The sequence below is a fragment of the Hesperophylax consimilis genome, chromosome 17 (assembly GCF_061612785.1).
Source record: "Hesperophylax consimilis isolate HC1 chromosome 17, BYU_Hcon_1.0, whole genome shotgun sequence".
Lineage (NCBI taxonomy): Eukaryota > Metazoa > Arthropoda > Insecta > Trichoptera > Limnephilidae > Hesperophylax > Hesperophylax consimilis.
In genome coordinates this window covers 34995755-35021651 of record NC_142852.1, presented here as the reverse complement: position 1 = coordinate 35021651, position 25897 = coordinate 34995755, and the positions used below count along the sequence as shown (strand labels likewise).

Below are 25897 nucleotides of genomic sequence, written 5' to 3'. Positions count from 1 at the left end.
AGTTAAGAGGAAACACGTCTACTGACGAAGCGCCTAGAATATAAAGCAAAGTTACGAGTTTTGTGACAAATGAAACCGTGTTTCGTCTTAATGAAATCACGAGTGGTAGGAGGCGGCAGATTTATGAATGGCATTGTGCCTTACGTTTTGTTTAAAGGCATTCGAGTTAAGACACGTACAGGGGCGAACTTCGTGGGAAGCAGATAAGCCAAAAATTAACGGAAGATTGGAAAGAAAAAAAAAGGAAAAGACCCATTCTAGAATTTATTTTGCATTTAGGGAAAATAGGAACATCTCCTCTTAGGGAGGTAAGGGGTACGCAACCTTTGGAGTACGAAAAAAAAAGGTTTGCAAAAGGAAGAAAAATGAGTCAATCTAAACCTATTGTTAGTAATGATTTCACCAACTAAACACCAAAACGTGTCTATCCGCTGTAATCCTTACTAAAGGGAGGCTGTAATGGACCTGTTTGGGGTAAAATAACGTAAAGAATTTTTTTTTCATAAATTAAAATACGTTCAGAGAATAGGGAGGAACGAACAGACTATGGACATCTTTGGGACATACTAGAAGCTTTATTATAGAAACCTACGTCGGTAATAGGTGTTAACCACGTAATAATTGAAAAGAGGCGTGATGGAGCTCAACGAATCAGATCATTCCCAAAATCAATTAAATAATTTTTCGCCAATCACGGAGACTAAGGGCGGTCTAAAGACACGAAACACTCTAGGTTGATTTACTGTTGAGCTAACCTTGGGATCCGGTCCCACGATGCGTGTAAGGGCACTTGGAGAACGACGATAAATTTGCATTCTAAGGTAGAAACGAAGCGATACCCAACCATCGATAACGAAACAGGGGGGGTGACGGTTTGGCGAAAGAAGATGGTTTTTTAGAATGTTTTGGTCCAGAAGACATATTACGAGGTGATCCTCATAGCGAGAATTGTTTACGATCGCTGAAGTTCTGAGTGCTATTTCAAGTGTTGACAATGGACACGAATTTTAACTTAAGATGGGATGTTTGGCCGAAATTGCCTAATTATATTAACACGGGGGAGATGCAAGTGGGGTAATTAAGAAAAGACATAAAAGTTAATGGGTCACGAAGTCTTTGATTAACGATCAAAATTTTACGACCTTTTTTGCGCGTAAACAAAGTTACGAGGATAATATATTGAAATTCCTGGATGAAGCGAGAAAAGAGTATATGGATTGGGCTAAAACTAGACGCAAAAAAACTGTAAAAACAGGGATGTACTGGGCGTAGATCACCGAAAAGAAAGGACCAGGAATCGAAAAGAAACCCGAAAGGTAGTTTAGCTCATGATGGAAGAGGTGTCACCGACTCGGGTAGTGGACAGCGATGGATTACGAAAAATTACCAGAAGATATGCGGCGGATATCACGAAAAGAGTCAAAACAGGTAGGCGAAATTACAAAAAACGTGTCGAATCAAATTTTGGAACGAATGCCTACGTATGTCATCACCGAGAGGAAGGTATATGTGTCCTGGGATCACCCACGGATCGTGTAGACACCAATCAAATGCTAGAAGGCAGCACACAAGGAAGGATACTGGATTGCGCAAGCGCTGGACATAATAGGTGAAAAGCTTCCGTTAGTTGGGATAATTTATCGATTATATTATCGATATCAATAGCGAATTTCTCGGAAAGATTTCGAAAACAACGATATAGAAATGAGCTACACCTAGTCTATAGGCCGGAGATCAACCAATATTACGGACACAACACGCGTACGAGAAAAAATAATCAAATAATTTTGCGCAATAATCTACATCGCCGAAAATCATTTACGGGAGGGCGCCCGGAAGTCAGGTCACCGAGTACACGCCTGTACCCGTCTCGGCAGGGGGGTAGGTGTCTACCTCAACTCGGCAGGCGGGGGCCAAAAATCCTGAAACGGGGTTATGCAATTCTAAACTTAACGGGAAGTGAAACCTTGAATTCATAAAGGCGAAAGTCGCACAAATTTTAAGTCGATTTATTCGAAAAAACATTATTAAATAGCGTTGTTTGGAGGGAATCAGGGCTTTTTCGTTTTAACTTGGTAGGAGTCGGTCTTCGAGAACTTAACGTCGCGACAGTTTGGTGTGCTATCTTTAAACTAAACTGATAGAGTTTTAAATATAGTGAAGTTGTGGTTTTAATATTAATTGAAATAATTGAAGTGTTTTAAAATTTAATTAGATTCAACCAAAAAAAAAGGGTAAACTCATAATTAGACGATACTAAATCCACGGGTTGGAGTCTCTTGGTTCAGACTAATATAGAACGATGAAACTCAACTGCAGTAATGTTTAATAATAACGCGTGTGCCATTAGAGGAGAAAAAAAATAGAGAACCATAATAATTATCAAATGACCTGACGAAAACGGCTAAGACAAAGTTCTAAAAATTTTGTGAAATTGAAGAGACAGCGTACATTGATCAAAAAGAAATAATAATAAAAATCGTGTAGAAACGCGGCGAATGAGTTTACTCGGAGAGTAGAAGTTAATAAGAGCTAAATACATCATTCGTAAATCACATGTGGACCTTCTGGTCAAAATTAATAATAATTCATTTCCAATATATAAAACGTAGAGTAAATTGCTCATTTGAATTGGGGGTATAGACAGTGTTTTCCTTGCGAACACGGGAAGGATTTTAACGGTCTACACGATATAAGAATTGAGTGAAAAAAATCGAAGTGAACGTGGCAGATAATATATGAAAGGTTCTAGGGAGGGGGAGGGAGTTTGGGTAGATCTCGGCAAATACTTACTTAGATACTCTAAAATAGTCGTTAGGGGGAGATATCTAGATTAGGTACAGTGGAGGCCAACAAATACCTATGCATGTCAACTATCAACTTACGGTTAGGGAGGAAGAGATATTCTATTGAAAGAAATGATCCGCTTAAACATTCCGAAATCTAGTATTCGGTAATTTATGTGCTATCTACGGGGCGGCGTATGAAAGTAGAAATTTTAGCTAGAAAATTAGATCCAATATGGTTATAGTTCCTACTGGCGAGTAGACGGGTGACATAGATAATCGATTTCGAATTTAATACGAACCCTTAACGGCTTAGGGGCTTCTACATCCTACCTACAGCCCCTGGACGTGGATTAATGTACATGTCGTCGATATCCCGACTGGACTGGTAATATAACGATTTTGGGTGAGTGATCTTGCATGAATATATATTTCCAGAACGTTAAAATTGCGACGAAGATGGGGCTGCAACTGATAAAATAGTATCACATTTAGAACTGTTTGCTTGCTTCTAACAGCTGTGTTTAGCACGAGGCCAATGACCTACTTATTTGTAAGCAGTTAGTGGCGACACACGACCAAAAGGAAGAAAAGGGACCCCATAAATCACTCGACGTCCGTGCCTGACGACAAAAGTCGTACACTCTACCGAGTTGGCGGCCGCGCAGAGGCACCTCAAATCAACATGGAAGCGACTAGCTGCAACCAACTCGTGCTCAAAACAAATAAAAAATTAAAATTAATAATATTTGTATAACCTTATATGTTCACTAACAAATTCCTAAATACCTTTGGCCTCGGCTTAGAACTCACCGTTGGAGTATGTTGTCCGTAAGCTGTCTTGGGAAAGCACACAACTTCCTCGGCTCAGAAGATTTTCTACTTTCCTCATCACGCGATTTCGGGGCGTCAACGTTGTATGGAGAATCACGAAGAGTTCGGGAGGTCATCCCTTTTCGCGGGACCGGGTCGGATGAGAGGACACGAGAGGCAGTATGAAAATTAATGTCAAGTTGGAATGTTTGGGCCTTGGTTCGCTGCGAAGGCGTTTAATTGAACGGGCTCCAAGTCTTTCAAAATCGCGTGGAGGGGACGTCGGCGTGATGAACGAGGGTTCAAAATCGGAGGACGAACACATACTAAAGCGGGGTTTACCCGGAGGTTGATGCAACTCGACTGGAAAACCCTCGAGATCCTTTGCAGCAACCTTCGTGAGGTGGATAGTAGGCCTGGCGGCTAGTGGACGTTGAAAGCCTCACCAGAACAAACCTATTTGAAACATGCACGCGTTTAGCATCATGACAAGGGACGCAATGAAAAATTCCCCTTTTACAGTCAGTAAAGTAGTCCGTTGGAGGAAGCGGGGCGGGGTGATTTGGGATATTCCAACAGGTGCATTATCTCTCCCTCTGACGTGAGCGGTCCGGAGGTGTCAAGGCGACTATAAGAAGAAGTTAGACCAGACCTCGGGGAAAGCCAGACACGTATTGGTTCTTGGGGTTTTGCATTTGGAAGAATAGCGACCATTTCATTTGGGGCAGTGAGGTGCCGACCCAGTTTGCAAAAAAAAACCTTTTCTCGTCATTCAATCCGTTCCCATCTCCTTTTCTCTCGTTTCCACTTCCATCCGCAACACCCAAAGTTTACTAACCACAGCTAAACCCATTTATCTAGTTTCAGTACATCGTTACAGAGGTCGACGAGAGAGTCCCGGTACTTATGCGGAAACAACACACTATTCAACGAAGGGTTTAATAGCCCGTACACAAGAGGGGGGGGGAGGGGTACGGTTCTATGTCACAATCTAGAATTTATAAACACGGGGACGTTAGAAATGGCGGGGATACAAGGCAATTGTAAAGATATGATAGAAACTGTTAGGTCGATTAGTAATAGGGTCCAGTATCCGAAAGTTAGGTGAGACACGTACTCGTTCCTTGTAGAACTCGCTGAGGGTCGATGGACGTTTTCCCCACACTTTGGCTAAAAAGAACCGGGAGTTACCACAGAAAGGAGACATTAAATACCTACCACCCCATAGCGGGGGGGCTTCGAATTAACAAATCACACAACGTGAAGTTAAGGGATTTATTGTAGATCATCCCCAAAGCGAAGGCCTTATTTTACTGTGTCCAATATCGCAGGGGCGGGGGATGTTCAGAGTTAGCTAGGCTCAGCACGATATCATTTTGCAAAAGCGAACTGAACGCTGGGGATAAAGAGGTATAAAAACCTCATTCAAGCGAGTTAGGACAATTAGGAGGTCGAGTCAACACAACATATAGACGATACAGAAGTTTCAATTGTTCCTATTGCATAATGTTATTCTATTTTCCTTATAATTAGTGTAACTTGCTCACCAAGCACAAGAACCATTTTTTTCTTTGGTGAGATTCCGATTATAGATATATTTTATACGGATATGTATTTATTTAATACAACTGTACCCACTTACATCCTTTGTTGAAAATTGTTTAAAATTATCGGCCTATCTGTATTCAATCGTCTATACCTAAACTTTTCGAGAAATTGATTCTTAAGAAAATCAGCTTCTTTGTAAACTCTTGTATCGCAACTTGTCAACACGGCTTTATCTCCGGCAGATCAACTCTGACTAACCTAATATTATATGAAAAATTCATTTCCAATGCACTTGCCAACAAACAACAAGTTGATTCTATATATACCGACTTCAGTAAGGCGTTTGATAAGGTCTGTCATAAAATCCACATTAATAAACTTTTGAAACTCGGCATTAATGGAAACCTTTTATCTCGGTTTAAGAGTTACTTACTTAGGCGTCAGTTAACTGTCTGTATTAATTATCACTTATCCTACATGTTCGAAGCTACCAGTGGCGTACCCCAGGGTTCGCATCTTGGTCCTTTACTTTTTAATTTATTCATTAACGATGTAACAAACATATTCACCCGTGTTCTCATTCTAATGTTCGCTGATGATATGAAGATATATAGAATTATTGACAATATCGAGGACTGTCTAATACTTTAATCTAATATTAATAGCTTTTACGATTGGTGTCTTAAAAACAAATTAACTCTTAATGTAAAAAAATGTCAACTTATGAGATTCCACAGAAAAAAAACCCATTGTTGTTCACCTACTTTCTAAATGATCACCCATTAGTATCTGTTGATGAAATAAGAGACCTTGGTATAACCTTTGACACTAAATTAACATTCATTAAATATATGGTGGAATGAATTAATGGAGGAAATGAATTTCGAGCACTCGAGCAGAAAAGCATGGCAAACACTAAGGCGACTTGGAGCTGCAGATCAGCCAACTAAAACAATGCCCAAAGTGTCACCAAATGCTGTTGCTCAGCAACTACTCCGTAGTTCAAAAACGACAACAAGGTCTAACATAAACCACCAGGTCCAAAAATCTCTGAAGGCGGCGCGGCTAAAATGGCCGGTGAACCAAAACACTGTGGTCGCCGTTACAGCTGACGATGTAGATATCGCCCTCACTTCAACAAAAGCTGGGAAAGCAGCTGGATGTGATGGAGTTCTACCAGACTTTCTGAAACATGCTGGACCACGGACAAAAATATGGATCGCAAAACTATTTACTGAAATTTTCAAAACTGGAGAAATACCAAATACCTGGAGAAAGTCTAAAGTTATTGCGATCCTCAAACCCAACAAGCCAGCAGAGGATCCGAACAGCTACCGGCCAATTTCACTTTTAAGTACCATGTACAAACTTCTTGAGCGAGTTGTGCTCCGCAGACTTACTCCAATTTTGGAGAAAGTGGTCCCACAAGAGCAAGCTGGCTTCAGACCAGGCTGTAACTGCTGCGATCAGGTGTTAGCACTGACAACACACATTGAATCTGGTTTCCAGAAACGGCTGAAGACTGCGGCAGCGTTCATTGATCTCTCTGCGGCCTACGACACGGTGTGGCACAAAGGCCTCCTTGTTAAACTGTACGACACCATAGAGGATGGCAACACAGTACGACTCATTGAGCAACTGCTAACTGGCCGTACCTTCAGGGTTTTTCTAGGAGGGCGAAAAAGCAAAAAAATACCCCTCAATAATGGCCTTGCCCAGGGCTCAGTGCTGGCCCCATCGCTATTTAACATCTACACTCGAGACCTCCCTCACACTGAAGGAAGAAAATTTGCTTACGCAGATGACATCGCCGTCACAGCTCAAGCCAAAACCCTTAAAGCAGCAGAAGATATCCTCAATTCTGACCTAAAGGCTTTGGAAGAATATTTCCTGAATTGGCGACTAAAGCCAAATGGGTCGAAAACAGTTGCGACAGCTTTTCATCTTAGCAATTCACAAGCGGATGCCAAACTCTGTGTTCAGTTTGATGGAAAAAATATTTACCATGACCCCCACCCCCGCTATCTCGGAGTTACTTTGGACAGGAGTTTGAACTACCGGCAACACATGGAAACAGTGGGTAAAAAAACCAGGACAAGGCTTAACTTAGTTAATAAGCTAGCTGGAACTAGCTGGGGATGCGACGCCAACACGCTCAGAACAGCATCCATTGCCCTGGTTTTCTCAACGGCTGAATACTGTGCTCCAGTATGGGCTAGAAGCGCCCACACTTCCATGGTAGACGTTCAGCTTAATGCCACAATGCGAACCATCAGCGGGACTTTAAAATCTACTCCTCTCCCTTGGCTCCCCGTACTTGCAAACATAACCCCGCCAAACATCAGGCGAGAAATTGCAACACTGAGGGAATACAAGAAGGCGCTGCAAAAAAGCGCAATACCTCTACACGAAGATGTCGTCTCCCACCCGGCATGCCGCTTGAAGTCCCGAAAGCCCTTCTGGGCGGAAGGAGAGAGGCTCCTCCGACTACCTCTCACCCCAGAAGATAGGTGGAAACTTGAGTGGCAAAGGGCCAACGTGGGAAATGCCCATCTCATACAGGACCCCACCGAGAGACAGCCTGGGTTCTCACTGCCTCGCAAAACCTGGTCCGCCATCAATAGGTTAAGGTGCTCCCATAGCCGCTGTGCCCACATGATGCACAGATGGGGCCTTAAAGAGTCGGCGATGTGTGAATGTGGTGCGGTGCAGACTACCGAACATGTGGTCAACGAATGCCCGCTCCATTCATTCCCCGGCGGGATTGATGAGGTTCACATGGCGACGCCTGAGGCCCTAATATGGCTCGCAGATCTAGATGTCCCCCTCTGACCCCCCACCATACGAAAGAAGAAGAAGATTAAATATATGAATAATATAACCAGTAAAGCAATGCAAATGTTAGGATTTGTCTTTCGGATTTCAAAGGATTTTAAAAATTTAAAAACTGTCAAATTACTTTACACTTCACTTGTTAGAAGCCAACTAGAATTTAACACCACCATTTCGAGTCCTTACTACAGTGTACATGAGAATTCCCTTGAGCGAGTCCAACATACATTTTTACGTTATATTATTTGTAAATTAGGAATATTCATCGAAAACATTAATTACCCCTCTCTGTTACAATTATTGTGACTCGATACATTAAAAAAAAAAGAAGAATATGTTTTGACCTATTTTATTTATTTAAAATCGTTACCAACCTGTTGAACTCCCCTGAACTTCTTTCGTTAATATGTTTCCATGTACCTAGTCGATCAGTTCGTTTCAAATTACCCTATCATCGCAACAATACAGGATCTAACGCTGAACTCAATTCCATAATGAATCGCCTACATGTACTTGGATGGATGCACATTGCCTTTTTGGATGAACCTATAAACATTGCTAGTTTAACCTCATACAAACACTACAATTAAAACTGTCTGTCAGCGCTTCTCAGATTGACTATAATCAAATACAGTTTTAAAGTATCAGTTTGTATGTCGATTCTACTATTTCTATTGTTCTCTTTTATGTATTTTATATTTATATATTTTTTTTTATCTATGTATATTCCGTATTCACATGTAAAACAATTTTTCATTCTTTTGTAAAAGCCCTATATTCGGCGTTAGTAAATAAATAAATATTAAATAAAATAAATCTATTTCATTTATTTGTAGTTTTATTTCTAACTCTTTAATTTCTTGTTCTTTGTGACAAGATAATCTACAGACTTATATAGATCTTTTATTTGTTTTGTAAACGAATTTATGAATTGCTCAGTCATCATCTTCGTTGTATTTTCTCTTTTGTGACTAGCACTATCTGTAGTAACTGCTAGGAATACAAAAAGATGCAAATATAAACTGGAAAGAACATGTATCTAAAGTTGTAGCAAAAACCAGTAGCTTTTCTTTTGGTAAGTTTTTTTTTTTTTTAGATTCTCACGGCCAAAAGCATTTTTGTTGTTTGTTTTTGGGGTGTTATGCCGTGTTGCGCTAACTCCTTCTTTAGCCGACGTTTCGGACAGCGTTGCAGTGTCCATCATCAGGGCAGATCCGGTAGATCCGAAGATGTGTAAATTTGGCTGTCGAGTTTGTGCTTATTTGTTTGTGGCCTGGGGCCGTCCAAGTGCGAAATGCCAACGGAAGTGGCGACATCTTGTGGCGAATTCTAGAATTAGAAAACCGTTTGACACCGATTAAAGTAGATGTACCCAGTATCAAGGTGTAAATCCAATGGTTTTATATTGTATTATTATATTGTATTGGAGGAGAAACGTCGGCTAAAGAAGGACTTAGCGCAACACGGCATAACACCCCAAAAACAAACAACAAAAAGCTTTTCTTTTGTTCTAGGCACCCTTAAAAATATCTTAAACATGGAGTCAGTAATCACCGCATACTATGGATACGTATACTCAATGATAATACGGAATAGTTTTTTGGGGAAACTCAGTAAACGCCAAAGATGCTTTTATCATCCAAAAGCCTACGAAAAATTACAAATTCTGTTCACCTGGATTCATGTAGACCAATTTTTTAAAATCTCAAACTTCTGACAGTGACGGACATATATATGTAATGGAGTTATGCCTGTTAGTTCGATCATCTCCAGAAAAGTTCCAACAGAAAAACTCACCAAATAAACACGCTACAAGGTTCACAGAAAATTTATTAATCCCAAAAGCAAACAAAACTATATTTCAAAAAGGACCACACTACATGGCCATTAAAGTATATAACAACCTTCCACGTAGCATCAAACAAATAACCGACATACTTAAATTTAAATCATCACTAAAAACATTTCTCTTAAGCAAATACCTTACATAAATTAAATACCTCTCTTTTTTATTTTTTGTTTACATACATTTGTTAACGTGTAATTGTTGGGTTATGTAATATAATGTGTATTTGTTGGGTTAGCTGGTAGAAATAGGATGTAACCTATAAGCTATACCATTTATACTCTGTATTTTTGTGCAATAAATATTTTTTTGAATTTGAATCATGAATTTGAATAAGCACTGTAAAGTATACTGATTTTTTAATATGTGAACTCCGCATATAAGGTTCTACTGCTCGAAGCCATTAGGAGTATGGCATCCCCAAAGAGGTATTTTCTTGTTTTTTTTTTTCATTATCGAAATAAAAAATTACGACAGGTTTTTTTTTTATGCTGACGAATAAATTTTCTGCAATGATTTAAAATGTGCCATTTTCGATTTGCCGCCAAAAAAACATGTTCATTTTTATTTGTGAATTCGGCGGAGTTGACGTCACGCATGACATGACGTTGGTCTAACCAGACATTGGCGTTTTTTATGTCGTAACGATGTTGTAGCCAAATGGAACCGTTTTAGAATGTGTGATTTTTCTAATCAATAATTAAGATTGAATATATTAAAATTTCATAGTTTTAGTGCGATAACCTCATAATCAGAAAAAAACACTTTTAGTAAGTTTCGTTTCGTACAATTCATCAAATTTCAAAGTTGATTTACAAGTTCTGTGGAGGTTCTATTAAAGTTCTATTATTATATCATTACTGGCCAGGGACTTCGCGAAACTGAAATAATAATAGAACTTGAATAGAACCTTCACAGAACTTGAAAATGAACTTTGAAATATGATGAATTATTCAAATTCTCTGATACAACCGGTCCTAAATCATCCACGTATTTTTAACGGCACGAGAGAGAACGATGTTAGAAAGAGAGAGGTAGGCAAGTACCTGGCTACTCAGATCTGATCACCGAATACAGCTAGAGCCATTTCAATTAATGATAATTAGGAATAATAACATAATTAGGAATAATAATAACACATCTGCCCTGATGATGGATACTGCAATGTTGTTCGAAACGTTGGCTAAAGAAGGGGTTAGCGCAACACGGCATAACACCCCAAAAACAAATAACAAAAATAATTAGGAATGGTTGTGATATGAAAGAATATCGATGGAAACATTTTTTGTAACACGTTTGATTTGACTCCTAGATGATTATCTGCTTTCACAATGGTATACTTTTAGTACTACGTTGAGCGGTCGGTGGCTGAGTTCACATCGCGTTTAGTTCCCTCCCAGGCGTAGTGTGTTCAATTCCTCAGCTGGCTAATTCCTCCATCACAAGACAAGCAACAGTTTCCGCTTACCAGCGTAATAGTATGAGATTATCAAACATTGTCAGGTTATTCGTGTTCAGCTTACTGCTTCAGTTAGTTCTACACTCAAATTGGTAAGACTTTCTTCCGAAAAATCGTAAATTACGATTCAAATCGTTGAACAATTTAAAAAAATGTATTTAAAAGCCCGGCTGGGCGTAAAACCGACAAATATATACATATGAAATATATTGACGGTTCTTTTTTTAAAATAACAGAGGGCACCACTTCCGTTTACAATAATCCTGAGCCGTACTGGTATTACGTAATAACACTATCAGATTAGTAATTACAATCAGATTAAAGAGCGTTAAGCTTTGAAAATATGTATTTAACTATAAAATTCATTATTATTGTGTAACAATATTAAATGCCTTCGAATCAAATGTGGTCAAATTTTTTATTTTTTTTATAGTGAATACCTCACAAGAGTCCCAACTGCTCCCGTCTGGAGCCAGTGAGACTATGGCATCCCCAATTGGGGGATGTTGTGAGGCTGAAGGTAAGTGGGGAAGGGAAAGAGGAAGGTGGGGAAGTACCTGGCTATTCAGATCTAGTCACTAAACACGGCTAAAGCCATTTGGAGCAACGTTTCAATTCTGAATGGTGGTCTTACACCAGGGCGATACTGGTAGTATCTTCCACTCTGGAACGTGCCGCAAATATACTATATATTATTTTAATTAATTAATTGTGAAATAACACAAATTAATCAAATAAAATATATTTGCGCACGCCGGGTTCGAACCCGCGACCTTCGGAATGGCAGTCCAATGCGTTACCACTGGACTATGCCGGCCGTCAATGCTATTCTTAACTGTATTTCAGTAAATGAGGTTGTATTTTGTGAAATATAAAATGGTGAATTACAACACTCACATTGGTCAAAATAATTTATAAATAAATATTTTTTACAAAAATATGTATATTTATATATATATATGTATATGAGATTTTAATTATATTCGTAGTCCTCCTCACTAGGAGATCCTGAGTTGAGGGGGACTAGGTTTTGGAAGTTTTTCAGCGACTTCTATGATTCGACTTCATGTTTTGGGTAAGGATTTCCATAAACTTCTACTACGATGTTTTAAGTATGCTAGTAAGTTCTTTATCCGGTAGTTCCTTAAGCCAAGATTGTTTTGAATTGTTTGATAGTAAGTGGGAGTTTGTTATATACCTTTACTGTTAAAAATTCAGAGCTTCTTTGTCCAAAGGTAGAGTTACAATTTGGTATATTTAGTATCCCTGTTTGTTTGGCTCTGGTTTTATGAGTATGTAAGATGTTTGCCTGTAAATCATTTTTGAGGTGATGTACCAGAATGTTTTCGGCATAGATTTTCATAAATTTGGAACATCAAATTGTTTAAAAATGTCGGTTGTTGAGTTACCAATTCTGAGTTACCTTCAGTTGTTTAACGTGTTTTGATGCTCCCAATGTAATCATATAAAGACATCTGAGATTTCAGTAATACGTTCATCAGATATAATTAAAATAAATCCCTCGGAAATATCAATTTTCTAGGTCTGCTGGGAGAAATTCGACTGTATGTCCGTCCATTAAGCCTGGCCGCGCTGCGATTATTTTTGACACGTCTTCTTCACTTATGTCGTTAAGATTCCCACATTGATTCAGAGATTTGCTTGGGCGAATTCAACCATAGTTCTGTCCAATACACCAAGGCTGTGGGTCACATATTTTTGTGCATTGCTTCTTCACATACGTCGTCCTTTATTTTAGGGTTATTGTCCCGTCTTAAAAGTGATTAAAACAAAAAAAAAATGTGTGGTTATAGTTTGTACATTGTTTTTTTGACATTAACCACGATTTTGATTGTCGTTTTCATAGTTAAAAGTTATAGAATATTTTAAGTTTATATATTTTAATAAATTGAATTTATTGATTTACTTTATATAGTCAGTTAAATACAATTGTCAAACCTGAATATATTTTTAATTAATTATTTAGATCAATAATTAGTATTATTTTTCCATGTCACTACCCATTTCTACATTCAATTAAATGAGGAATGATTTTACTAAATTCAATTATACATTATGACTATTCTTATATACCTACATATGGAAAAAAAAATATCATCAAAAAAACACAACAAAATATTCATACCCGTTACTCGTCACACCTAAAATTTGTAATTCCTCCCAAACAAAAACAGCATTTGCCCAGCGACAATTTTCCTATATTGCTCCCAAGATATTCAATGCACTTAATAAAGATACTAGAAAATTGGAAACTGAACATCTTTATTTCAAAAATATTCAGAATTAGCTATTGGTAAAGGGAAGGAACTATTGCAAAGAATGGCTCGTGTCATTAAATTAAATTAACTGCTCTTTTATTCCATTCTATTCATCTTTTTTTCCTCTCTCTTATTTCTGTATATCCTAACATCTTATCATTGTAATCTAAAGACATATGGCAACCATAATACGGGCATGTGCCTAGTATGGTGGCTGTAGAAAATAAAAAAAAACTGTAATCATTTAATTTTTTATGAATAAAGAAACACTAAAAAAATAAATTAAAATAATGTTGATGTTGATAAGAAAACCATTAAAATTGTGTACTATGCTTTGTGCCATTCAATTATCAGGAATAGCATACTAAGCTGGGGCGGTGCAGCCAAGACTATACTAGATCCGTTAGCCAAGGCACAAAAAGCTGTAATAAGAGTGATGGATAAAAAACCTTATAATATGTATCCATCGACACCCTTATTTAAGGAAACAAAATTATTAGACGTAAGACAGATTTATATACATGCACTCATAATTTACTATACGAAAAATCCAAAGTGGTGATGATCTGGCTTGTAAGTCACACAGACCATCAGGGAATAATTAATTCCCTATGAAAAAATGGGTTGATTACAAAATTCACTCTGCAGGAAAAGTAACAAATTATAATTCAGCGACCAAATACACAAAAAACAGAGGACTCACCAAATATATCACTCGCATTGAGTTTAGCAGCGATTCCTTAATCTTCAAATTCGGCAGCGGACGGCAATCGGCACAATAACACTTGCATTCGCTTCATGAAATTATAATCTGTCATGACCAGCTCTCAATAGAGTAGAATTTAGAATAAAAAAGAATTAACACATTGTAATTCTAAAGTACTCTCACTTTATTGTGAAAAAATATTTTAATCCTTTAGGGGGTATTTCACTATCTCTGATTATGTTCTGACTAAGCACTAATCCGCGGATTAGTCATTTTTTCGTTTTCACTATATATGAATAACGCTAACGCTCGGGTTAATGTTCGATTTGACTAATCAGTGCTCGAACCAGACGTTAGGCGCTATTCCTCGAATCAAAGATGGCGTCAAAACATTCCGAGTATGATAGCGGATAAGTGAGTCAAATTTTGTTGAATGAATTTGAATGCTTGTATGATCCATCCTGAATTATTTGATTGTGTTCAAAATAAGAAACAATGTATTAATTCGACACGAATCTATCTAAAATGACCTGATAATCAACATAACATAACCAAAAAAATGCACACTTCTCGGTGTGCGGACTGTGACGCATGACAGCCGTGGCAGTAAATGGAGTAATTGCAAACATTTTGCGATGTTGCCAGACTATTTCGAGTGTTATCTATCCGGAAGCTCGGAAACAATGGTGAAACCGTCGCCGTTGAATAACGAAGTTATTCTGATCTTTAAAGCCAGCCAACGGATAGCTAGTCAGGTATTTAGCCGGACATAGTGAAATACCCCCATAGTGATCTATGTTATTACTAACTATTTATGGAGATAATATACAGTACAATACTTACCTGGTAGGTCACTTGAGATTAACACTTAATTACCCCCTTAGTCTTAAATCGACCAAACAGGAATAGTGGTGCCCTCTTTTGTCAAACAATATAATTCGGATGAATCCAGCTGATTAGTGCATAGATTACTGTAATTCATTATCACTTTACCTACAGAGTAAAATCTATTCGAGAATTCCCAGAGAGGTCCATCCTGTCCACTATTTTTAAATTTTAATTTTCATATTTTATTCAAACTAATTTTAAGTCTTCTGCTTCTCCACCAAGCTTCATAGTCTTGTAGATCACAGTTACACAACAAGACTAAGATCAGAACAAAAGATGATAGTATCCAAAATAAACACATCGTTTGGATAACGTTTCCATATATTCCTGGCTACTAAGGTGTATAATGGGTTCAAGCGGCAATGCAGTAAGGTTAAAATAGGCCCTCTTTAAAAGCAAATTACCGTATGGCTCATAGAATGTGACAGAACGAAATCGGAAAGCTTCCTGAAGAAATTATTGCCTGACTGAAGAAAGAACATTAGGTGAATTCATTCCAACGTTATCCATATTATCGTATATATATTTATTATTTTTGTTTTTGTTTTTGTTTTACCATTTGTATAACGATATATGTAAAATTGTAAAGCATTGTATTATTGAAGTGAAACTTCTTTACGCGCGTCATGCAATTTCGAGGACCGGAGTAAATCCGACTCATGACCGTCACGAAAAACCGTGATCATTTCGCTATAGGAGACTAGATAATATTATTTACCTAGTTTAGGTCACTCTCCAAACTCAGCTTCGCGGTCTAGAGGCAGAGCGCCCGACTGTCGTCGTGAAGAACCGAGGTTCGATCCCCGCTTTAACTATTTTTGAAGTGAAACTTCTTTACCCGCGTCATGCAATTTCGAGTACCGGAGTAAAACCAACTCATGACCGAAACGAAAATGCGGGACCGATTAAAGTTCATTTGATCTAGTCAAAGTTTTGAAGTAAAATATAAATGCTTCTTAGCTCATCTCGACAACTGGCGTTGGTGGTGTAATGGTCAGCGTAGTTGCTTTCCAAGCAGTTGATCCGAGTTCGATTCTCGGCCATCGCACATAATTTTTTTGTTTTTAACGCCTTTTTTTTTTTCAATGGTTGACCATAATATCAATCCACTAAGTAATATTTTAGGCCTGTAGCATACTTGAAAAGTTAAAGAATGATATAAAATTTTTTATGATGTTAACGATAAAAAAATAAAAAAAAACATAAAATTACCATAAAAAATGGGCCAACGGCACGCGGTGTTCCCAAGCGGTCACCCATCCAAGTACTGACCGCGCCCAATGTTGCTTAACTTCGGTGATCGGACGAGAACCGGTGTGTTCAACATGGTATGGTCGTTGGCAAACGCTAAACAATATTAATTTCTATTCTACCTGCCAATAAATATATGAAAATTAGTATAAAAAAGCCCTAATAATACTGAAAACATTAGCAAGGTGTGTGCGACGTTGATAAAAATAATCATTACATACGCGCTTGAAAAAGATCGTAATTACATCCATAACTTTGCAGGAATTTTTTTTTTCAATGGTTGACCATAATATCAATCCACTAAGTAATATTTTAGGCCTGTAGCATACTTGAAAAGTTAAAGAATTTTATGATATTATTAATGATAGTAACGATAAAAAAATAAAAAAAAACATGAAATTACCATAAAAAATGGGCCAACGGCACGCGGTGTTCCCAAGCGGTCACCCATCCAAGTACTGACCGCGCCCAATGTTGCTTAACTTCGGTGATCGGACGAGAACCGGTGTGTTCAACATGGTATGGTCGTTGGCAAACGCTAAACAATATTAATTTCTACTCTACCTGCCAATAAATATATGAAAATTAGTATAAAAAAGCCCTAATAATACTGAAAACATTAGCAAGGTGTGTGCGACGTTGATAAAAATAATCATTACATACGCGCTTGAAAAAGATCGTAATTACATCCATAACTTTGCAGGAATTTTTTTTTTCAATGGTTGACCATAATATCAATCCACTAAGTAATATTTTAGGCCTGTAGCATACTTGAAAAGTTAAAGAATTTTATGATATTATTAATGATAGTAACGATAAAAAAATAAAAAAAAAACATGAAATTACCATAAAAAATGGGCCAACGGCACGCGGTGTTCCCAAGCGGTCACCCATCCAAGTACTGACCGCGCCCAATGTTGCTTAACTTCGGTGATCGGACGAGAACCGGTGTGTTCAACATGGTATGGTCGTTGGCAAACGCTAAACAATATTAATTTCTACTCTACCTGCCAATAAATATATGAAAATTAGTATAAAAAAGCCCTAATAATAAGAGAGAAGAATACTAGAAGTTTCACTTCTGTCTTGCGTAGGCTTGACACACCCACTTTTTTTTTCTTTTTGCGATTTTTTAAAACGAGGAAAAGTGATAAAATGCTCTCGTGCTGTGACTTTTAGATATTTTGACTGAATTTGAAAATTTCCGCGGGACAAGTCAATTGAGGAGTACACGTTGTATACGAGGTTCTCGTCGCGCGAGATACCTCTCCTCGCGGTCTAGAGGCAGAGCGTTCGACACTCGTTATGCAGGACCCGGTTCGAATCCCATATTTTTATAACTTTTAAATTTTTTTTATCACATGCTACTTATAAATATGTCAATAGACAGAAAAAAAGTGAAAATGAAATGAAAAGAGAGAGAGAAGAATACAAAAAGTTTCACTTCCGTCGTGCGTAGGCTTGCCATACACTGTATTTTTTGTTTTTATATTTTCTTTTTTATTTTCATATTTATGTTACCACCATAATACGGGCATTTGCCTAGTTAAGGGTATGAATAAAAAATAAATAAAAATAATTTATATTCATATATTTTATGTATAAACCTCCCGGAAGAAATTCTCTAAACGATAGTGATAACACTATCAAAGTCCGTTGCGTTGTGTAAAATAAACAAACAGACACACGCAAATAATGACTACTGTATTACATATTATTTAGAGATTCTATTATTTTAATTATATAACATTTTTTTATTTATTTATTTATTCATAACTGACCTGCCATTTTATTCAGGGCAATGAGGAGTACTCCGTAATAAAATGGTAGTTAGTCCCAGAATTTCTGCATTGAAATAAATCTCGACTTCTAGTAATCTGAAATTGGTGGAAACTTATAAGTTTGGAATGCAAGAAAACATGTATAAATGAACTTTATCGAAAATGCCATTTAATCATTTAAAATAAATTATATAATGTAAAATTTTTGACAGACATAAAATATCAATTACAAATAGATGAAAACACAGTCCCTACGAAACGTTGCCTAAAAACATGCTACATTCTTCAGTCCGTGTTCAATAGAAGGCAAATACTTTCTTGGAACACGCACGTGTTTGTTAAGCTAATTCTCTTTCTAAACTCGTGTTCAATTCCAGTCGCGTCCTAAAATCGCGCACGGGTTTATAATTACCATGCGCATTGATTTAGCGCGTTGCAAACCCGTGCACGATTGGAGGACACGCGATTTCAACTTTAAACATGAGTTTAGATAGAGAATTAGCGTAACAAACCTGCCTCCTATGGAACGCGGAAAAGGAAATACGCGGTCACGGAGGCAGTTATTTTAATGAAATTTAAATGCATTTTTCTGTGGAAAGTAGTTTCGTCAGTTTTTAACCGCTTGGACAATTTTAGGAGATGTCATTTAAAGACAACAAACAACCGTAGAGTCTTTATGGAACCTACATCTCCCAGCCTGACATGGTCTCATAAAAGTTACGGTATCTTATTTTGTATTACGGTGAGAAATATATTTTAAAAAGTGTTAGAAATAGAAAATACCACGCTTTCAGTTTGTTTTAAATAATTTATCATAAACGATTTAAAAAAAATTATACAACATTTAGAAATCGAAAATATTTGTCAAGGCTTCTAAGATTTGAAATAACTTTATTTATATTAAAAGAAAATAAAGTGAAGTGATAGTATTCTTGATTTATTAAAATCCTGATAAAATGGTATTGCAACCGTTTCCTAATAAGCTTTTAACATTCATTCATAATATATCGGAACACGTGTACCTCCATTTGTTCTAATAAAATACAATAACGAAATGCGAAAATGTTAGAATTTTTATAAATTCTGACGTCGCGATAACATATTCGTTTTTTAATGAAATTTTATAAGGAAACCTGTCAATGCATTCGTTAAAGACCTGCAATCCAATTTTAACTGTATTTTGAAGAGATTCTTATTAAATTACAATTAAAAAACTTTAAAATTGCAATTTTTGTGATTCTAAAATTTGTAAGAGTTTTTCATTTGATTTAAAAAAAGTGTTTTCTTTTGAATTACGAGAAAAATATCTGGAATCAAATTTAATGCAAAAATATGTTCCCCAACATCTGTTTTATGACATTACTCCAAAGAGAAGTACATTACAAAATGTTAGAGGTAAATTTTTTTATCAGTATTGTTACAGTTACGCAACACACGGCCTTAAGGTATTTCGATATGTCAAATAAGACTCGAAATTTCGCGTTCACAATGAAATATTTCTGAACGCATCAGAAAAATAAAAAAATCTTTTGAAAAAAGCTTTCAAATTTAATTGTTAGAAATAAACATAATTTTTTTTAAATAATAAAAATTTTAAATTCAAACATAAAAAAGTTTTCAAAATGGCTCTAAACAATGAACTAGAATTACGGATAACGAAATACATAATACTCTATTAGACAAATGTATTATAAACCTTACTGTCACCTATTAGGCAATTGTATTATAAACATTACTGTCTCCTATTATGCAAATGTATTATAAACAAATTCTAAACCTTTCTCCTTTAGAAGACCGTCGAAAAAATCTGATATCATTTGTTTCTTTAAAATTATCAACAATTTTATTGATTCACCTACATTACTAGAACCCATCTCATTCAATATACCTTCTCGTAGACTCAGAAATAAAGAACTGCTCTTCCTCAATCAACACTCGACTAATTATGCTTATAATTCACCATTATCCAGAATATGTAGAATGGTCAACTCACGTCAAGACCTTGATTTTTTTGGTATAAGTCAGAATGTTTTTTGTCGCTCACTATGCAATTGAGGATATTTTGTATCACTTTAGTTTTAGCAAGGTGTTTCTATTTTCTTGTGTTTTCCCTGTTTTTCTCTGCTGTTATATACCATTCTTTATTCTTGCATTGTCCATTGTCTCAAATCTGGTGTCGCTTTGTAATATATTGGACGTAAGTCCGTTAATTAATAAATCAACATTACTGCCAAGACAAATGTATTATAAACATTTCTGCCCCCTATTAGGCAAATGTATTATAAACATTACTGCCACCTATTAGGCAAATGTATTATAAACATTACTGCCACCTGTTAGACAAATGTATTATAAACATTATTGCCACCTCACTTTTTTGTCGTTTCATATAAAAATAATGAATTAAATTAAATTTCATAATATTTCCTGAAATTGCGGTCGAAACCTTTGCTTTCATAGAGCTGAATTATTCTATGGTTAATTTCTAGATTTGTATATAAAGTGTGGTAGTGTTTTCTCTTTCTAACACCATTTAGATTATATTTCTCACTATGTCAGTAAGGGAGACACAATGATTTCTATGAAGCCATAATATGAGCTGTTTCCATTGGCGAACAAATTGATTCTATAGGTAATTACAAATACGAGCAAATTAGCCTACGGAGTTAATACTTTTTCGATCAATTTCTCATCTAATCATACACATCTTTGGATGGGAATATTGCATTTCCGTAATATAACATTTTTAGTTTTTTTTTTTTGATTTGACCGCATTTGATTCTAAAGTACAGTTTATAATATTGATAACTATATCGTGGGAAGAGGCTACTGGTGCAAAGAAAACGAAGAAATTATTATGTATCCTTTTGCGAGGAAATCTACTGAAGGTTGCTGTGCTGCGTCTAGTAGAGATATCTCCGCAGCCAGGAAGCAATCGAGCCAAGGAGTAAAGAGAAGAACATCGAGTTGTGGATTGCTCCATCTGAAAAATAAATAAAAAATTTACTGGAACAACTTTGTAAGGTTTTTATTTTATTTTTTTATTGTACAACAGAACATTCATTCCAGTTACAGTACAATTCTACATCACATCAGCATTTAAGCATCAGCAGCTAAGTGACTCTTCAATATTAGTTTACCAAAAAAATAATAATTAATATTTGAAAAGTTCTAGTATCTTCACCAAAAAATGTAGACAATTTGTCTCGACGCCATCTAGTGAGAGAGTTAGCACTTACAATGCCTTTCTCATATAAAATAAAGTTGGTTGTTTTCAGGTGAAAAAATGTATCAAGCAGTAATTGGTGAATGAAACACTAGTATATATTGAATTATTTCGCGGATAAGAGATAAGCCGCCATAGCTCAGTGGTCAGAGCTGTCGACCGGAAATCGAAAGGACACGGGTTCAAGTCCCGTTGTCGTCATGTATCTTTTATCAGGAGATTTTTCAATGTGGATGAGTGTTTCAGGCTAATAATTATTGCTTGTAAAATAATTGTGACTCTTCAATAATTGTTTTAGGTCATTTAGAGAACAGTCACTTACATCTAAATTCTTTGCCAGTTCGTTCAATGGCACCACTTCCCTCGTCATGCTATGCTTTGCCAGGACGTCGGTTTTGCCTTTTGGTACTCTGAATAGGTCATGGTATCGACTTCGGCTGTAGTGGTCTGGTACGTATAAATCATAGCATCCCAAGAGGAATGGGCTATCGGTAAAATTGTTCCAAATTTTGAAAGACATGATAGCTAGACTTGCTTTCCGCCTAGTTTCCAGACTCACAGAATTAGTTTCCTCAAGTAAGTCGATATGGTGCATGAACCTAGGATAGGTTCCATGCGTCCGCATAAAGACATACCTGAGGAATTTCTTGTGGATTTGCTCTATCATATCAATGTAATTCTGGTGGTACGGTGCCCAAACATCGCTCGCATACTCCAGCTTGCTTCTCAGTATGCCATCGAACAATGCTTACATAGCATATTATACTCATCAATGTAATATTTCCATGAAGAATAAGTAATAATGCTAACAAATCTGAATGAAAAATCATAAAGAACAAGACACAGAAAATAAAAAGATAACGGTCTCAACTGCAAATACCTCTTTAACAACTCGAACATTGAGACAGAATTATTATACGTCATTTTAGTTAGAAGATAATATTGTTAATTCTGAAGTTGAATTATGAGATCGACAAAAAATACGTTTAATAATTAGGTCGAGTGGTTAAAGACGTCTTCCCCGTACGACAGAAGTCTTTTGAATTAAGCTTTCATTTTCTAGTAAATCGAGTCCAAAGTTAAAGTTTTTTAGGAAAAGTTTGAAAAAATCTCGTTTTAATATCAGTTTTTAATTTATTTTCAATGTATTGAAATATGCACTAAGAATAAGAACTACAAAAATTATCTTCATTTTATCAACGCACATTTTTATTGGCTGCTATCTTTATGTATGATCGTAGGAATCAACTCGAACTAAATGCAATCTAGGCAGAGTCTTGGATAAATATATCCCATTTTTAATTTAATGTGTGACATCTTTTGACTTTTCTGCAAGTCTAAGATGAATATTTCTTTTATTTTATTAATGTGCGATGAGAAAACGAAGATACTGTTGGTAGTTTTTATTCGAAGTATGGCACAGTTAAATATGAGATGGGGTCTCATTAAGTCTGGGCAAGACGAGGGTTCTAGGTTTAAGTTCAAGATGTGACCGTATCTTTTCTGATTTTTCTTTCTCAAATTTTCGTTTAAGAATCGCTAATATTGTCACCAATAAACAAATATTTTTGATTAAACCTACTAATACCTGCCTTACAAACTGGATTCAGGTCAATGTAAATAGAAGAGGACCCAATACAGACCCCTGTGGCAACCCGCAAATTTTTGAAATGTGACCTAAGTAAAAACAATTTTGCCTGCATTTAACTCATGTCTCTGTTAACATCACTCACCACTGCAGTACCAGTCCCTGTCGACATATCCATCCTCTTCGTTGCAAAGGCACAGCTTGGTCGTGCTGCTAACGGCGCTGTACCTACTGGCGCCAGGCTTGATCGTGGCGTTTGGCAGCAAGCAGGCCATGCCATCCATACACTCAGTAGACTGAAGGCAGTAATGACGAAGACCTGAAACAGAGGGCAAATATATCTTTTGATTACATCTGCAAATTCAATTTTATTATTAACTTATTTCTTTTATAAATTTATTTACTTTTATAAATTTTAAATTAAATATCCCTGTCAAAGACTTAAAATACAATTTCTTATTAAATACTCTAAAAATACATTCATTAGAAGATAGACGTAAAATAAACGATTTAACGTTCTTATTCAAAATACATAACTCTAAATTCGACTGTTGTGAACTCCTGCAACTTATAAACATACATACACCCACAGTAACGACACGACAAAATACAATATTCTACAGCAGCACACATAAGCGTAACTACATTGCCCACTCTCCGATTCAACGACTTCACACCATGGGAAATCATTACTTGGGTGATGTTGACATATTCAATACCAACTTGGCAAGTTTTGTGGATCATTTAAAACATTTATATCATCAATACTCCTAAACACATGTAAACCTACAAATAGCTGTAATTTTCTGTTTTTTTTTCTTGTGTTTGTACGACTTGTTGCATAGCTTTTATCAAATGTAATTTTTTTTTATTTGTAACTTTTAAAGTATCTGTCAAATTAAAATTATGTATACTACTAACCATGTAAAAGCCCTCTGGGCGTTGAATAAATAAATAAATAAATTTCTATTCTCTTACATATATTTTACACATGATTATAGTATACATACATGTAAATATTTTTGTTGTTTGTTTTTGGGGTGTTATGCCTTGTTGCGCTAACTCCTTCTTTAGCTGACGTTTCGGACAGCGTTGCAGTGTCCATCATCAGGGCAGATCCGGTAGATCTGAAGATGTGATCTTCGGATCTACCGGATCTGCCCTGATGATGGAAACTGCAACGCTGTCCGAAACGTCGGCTAAAGAAGGAGTTAGCGCAACACGGCATAAAACCCCAAAAACAAACAACAAAAATACTTTTGGCCGTGAAAATCTAAAAACTTACCATATATGTAAATAGGTTAGAAGCAGAGGCGGTCCCTGCCTTGGAGCATTTGTGTAATGCATTGCGCACATTCATAGTAATGCAAGATGTTATTTAAGAAAACTAATAGAAACAATGTATAAAAGCACAGTAGATGCGAGATAATTCGTACGCCTAACATCGATGTACTAACTTATGCTCCACTCATCGCCATATCGTTTAAACCTTAGCAAATCTGCACTAAAATCTCTGTGGGCACTTTCTCACCAAGAGAAATATTATCTCATGTTCAAGAGAGTTCAGAAAAAAAATCTGTGATTTCTCTACTTGGGGTAGTATAAATTGCAAATTGTTCTTGTCATTGTTCTAAATTTCAAATACTTTTCCATCAATGTGATGATTTGATATAGGTAGGAACTGGAACCATGCACATTGTCATTTTAAAACCAAACAACTAGTTCAATTGATATACACACGGTTTATACTTGTGTAAGAATGTTTACTTACAAATATATTTTGAAAACGCATAAAATTGAACAATTTTGATAATTGAATTGAATTGAGTGGCTGAAATAGTGACATTAGAGAGACAGACCACCCCCCATAGTGGCAATTCATTTGTTTGAGCAGTAAAGACATATGTATCAATCTTAAAAAAAAGAAACCTCAAATTATAGTCAATCTTGGACCCACTGTACTTAATTTTTTTAATAATACACGCAGAAAACTAACTGACATTAAATATTGCTGATTTACCAAGAATCTTTTCAAATTATTCGTATCCAGCTAAAAACGGGACTGCAGGCCTTTCAAAAATTGATTAATAGGTTTCCTAATAAACTATCCCACTAGAAGACTTACAATATCATTTCTTATTAAATACTCAAGTACTTAAAAAATACACACATTGGAAGACAGGCGTAAAATAAACGACTTAACTTTTTTATTCAAGATTCTAAACTCTAAATTCGACTGTTGCCAACTTCTGCAACTCATAAACTTACGAATACCTACAATAACAACAAGACAAAATAGACTATTCCACTGTAACACACATAAGTGCAATTACATTGCGAACTCCCCAATACAACGGTTTCACACTATGGGAAACCAATACTTAGGTGATTTCGATATATTTAGTATTAGCTTTGCGAATTTTGTGGATTATATAAAAGACTTATTTCAACACTATTCCTAAATGGAAGTAAAATTTTTGTAAACCAGTCAAATTGCTGTATTTTTTAATTTATGTTCTTGTTATTTTTAATTTTGTTTCCTGCATATATTATTTTTTAATGTAATTTTATTTCTATTATTTCTTTCTTGTGTTTCGAAACTGTCATTAAAATTGTACCACCTACATGTAAAAGCCCTCTGGGCGTTAAATAAATACATAAATATATAAAACACGACTGTAATGTAAAAATATGGCGATGTAAAAAAACACGTGTTCAAAAAAATTATAATATTTTCGTCACTGTGTATTATCAGGACAAACGTTGGCTCATGAGCACGTTTTCTGATTTATTATAAATTTATTAGGAATTTGCACACTATCCCGTTTTTAACAGGATTTTAATATCAGCAAAAAAAAACCGAGTAGATTATAATATTTGTAGAAATTACATAA

The 25897-nt window shown here is 36.1% G+C and overlaps 1 protein-coding gene and 3 non-coding genes across 5 annotated transcripts in view; all 4 read right to left on the bottom strand.

The window, feature by feature from the left end:
• Positions 1-16380: 16380 nt before the first annotated feature.
• LOC149416497 (5S ribosomal RNA) lies at positions 16381-16499 on the bottom strand. The gene has a single exon (XR_016303735.1). It is a non-coding gene; the product is annotated as a 5S ribosomal RNA (ribosomal RNA).
• Positions 16500-16822: 323 nt separating this feature from the next.
• LOC149416496 (5S ribosomal RNA) lies at positions 16823-16941 on the bottom strand. The gene has a single exon (XR_016303734.1). It is a non-coding gene; the product is annotated as a 5S ribosomal RNA (ribosomal RNA).
• A 324-nt stretch (positions 16942-17265) lies between these two features.
• Positions 17266-17384, bottom strand: LOC149416495 (5S ribosomal RNA). Its single transcript, XR_016303733.1, has one exon. It is a non-coding gene; the product is annotated as a 5S ribosomal RNA (ribosomal RNA).
• A 958-nt stretch (positions 17385-18342) lies between these two features.
• sosie (oogenesis-related protein sosie) overlaps positions 18343-25897 on the bottom strand; it is a 63886-nt gene continuing 56331 nt past the window's right edge. The window contains exons 3-5 of one of the 2 annotated variants that reach the window (XR_016303713.1): positions 23149-23322; positions 20558-21172; positions 18343-20522 (exon numbers count right to left, since the gene is read on the bottom strand). Coding sequence is in view for 1 of the 2 variants with exons in the window: in XM_089642171.1 (XP_089498297.1) it covers positions 21093-21172; positions 23149-23322 (254 nt within the window). In the remaining variant the exon portion in view is untranslated. Of the gene's footprint in view, positions 21173-23148; positions 23323-25897 lie in introns of both variants that reach the window. The other variant, XM_089642171.1, reaches the window with a different exon arrangement.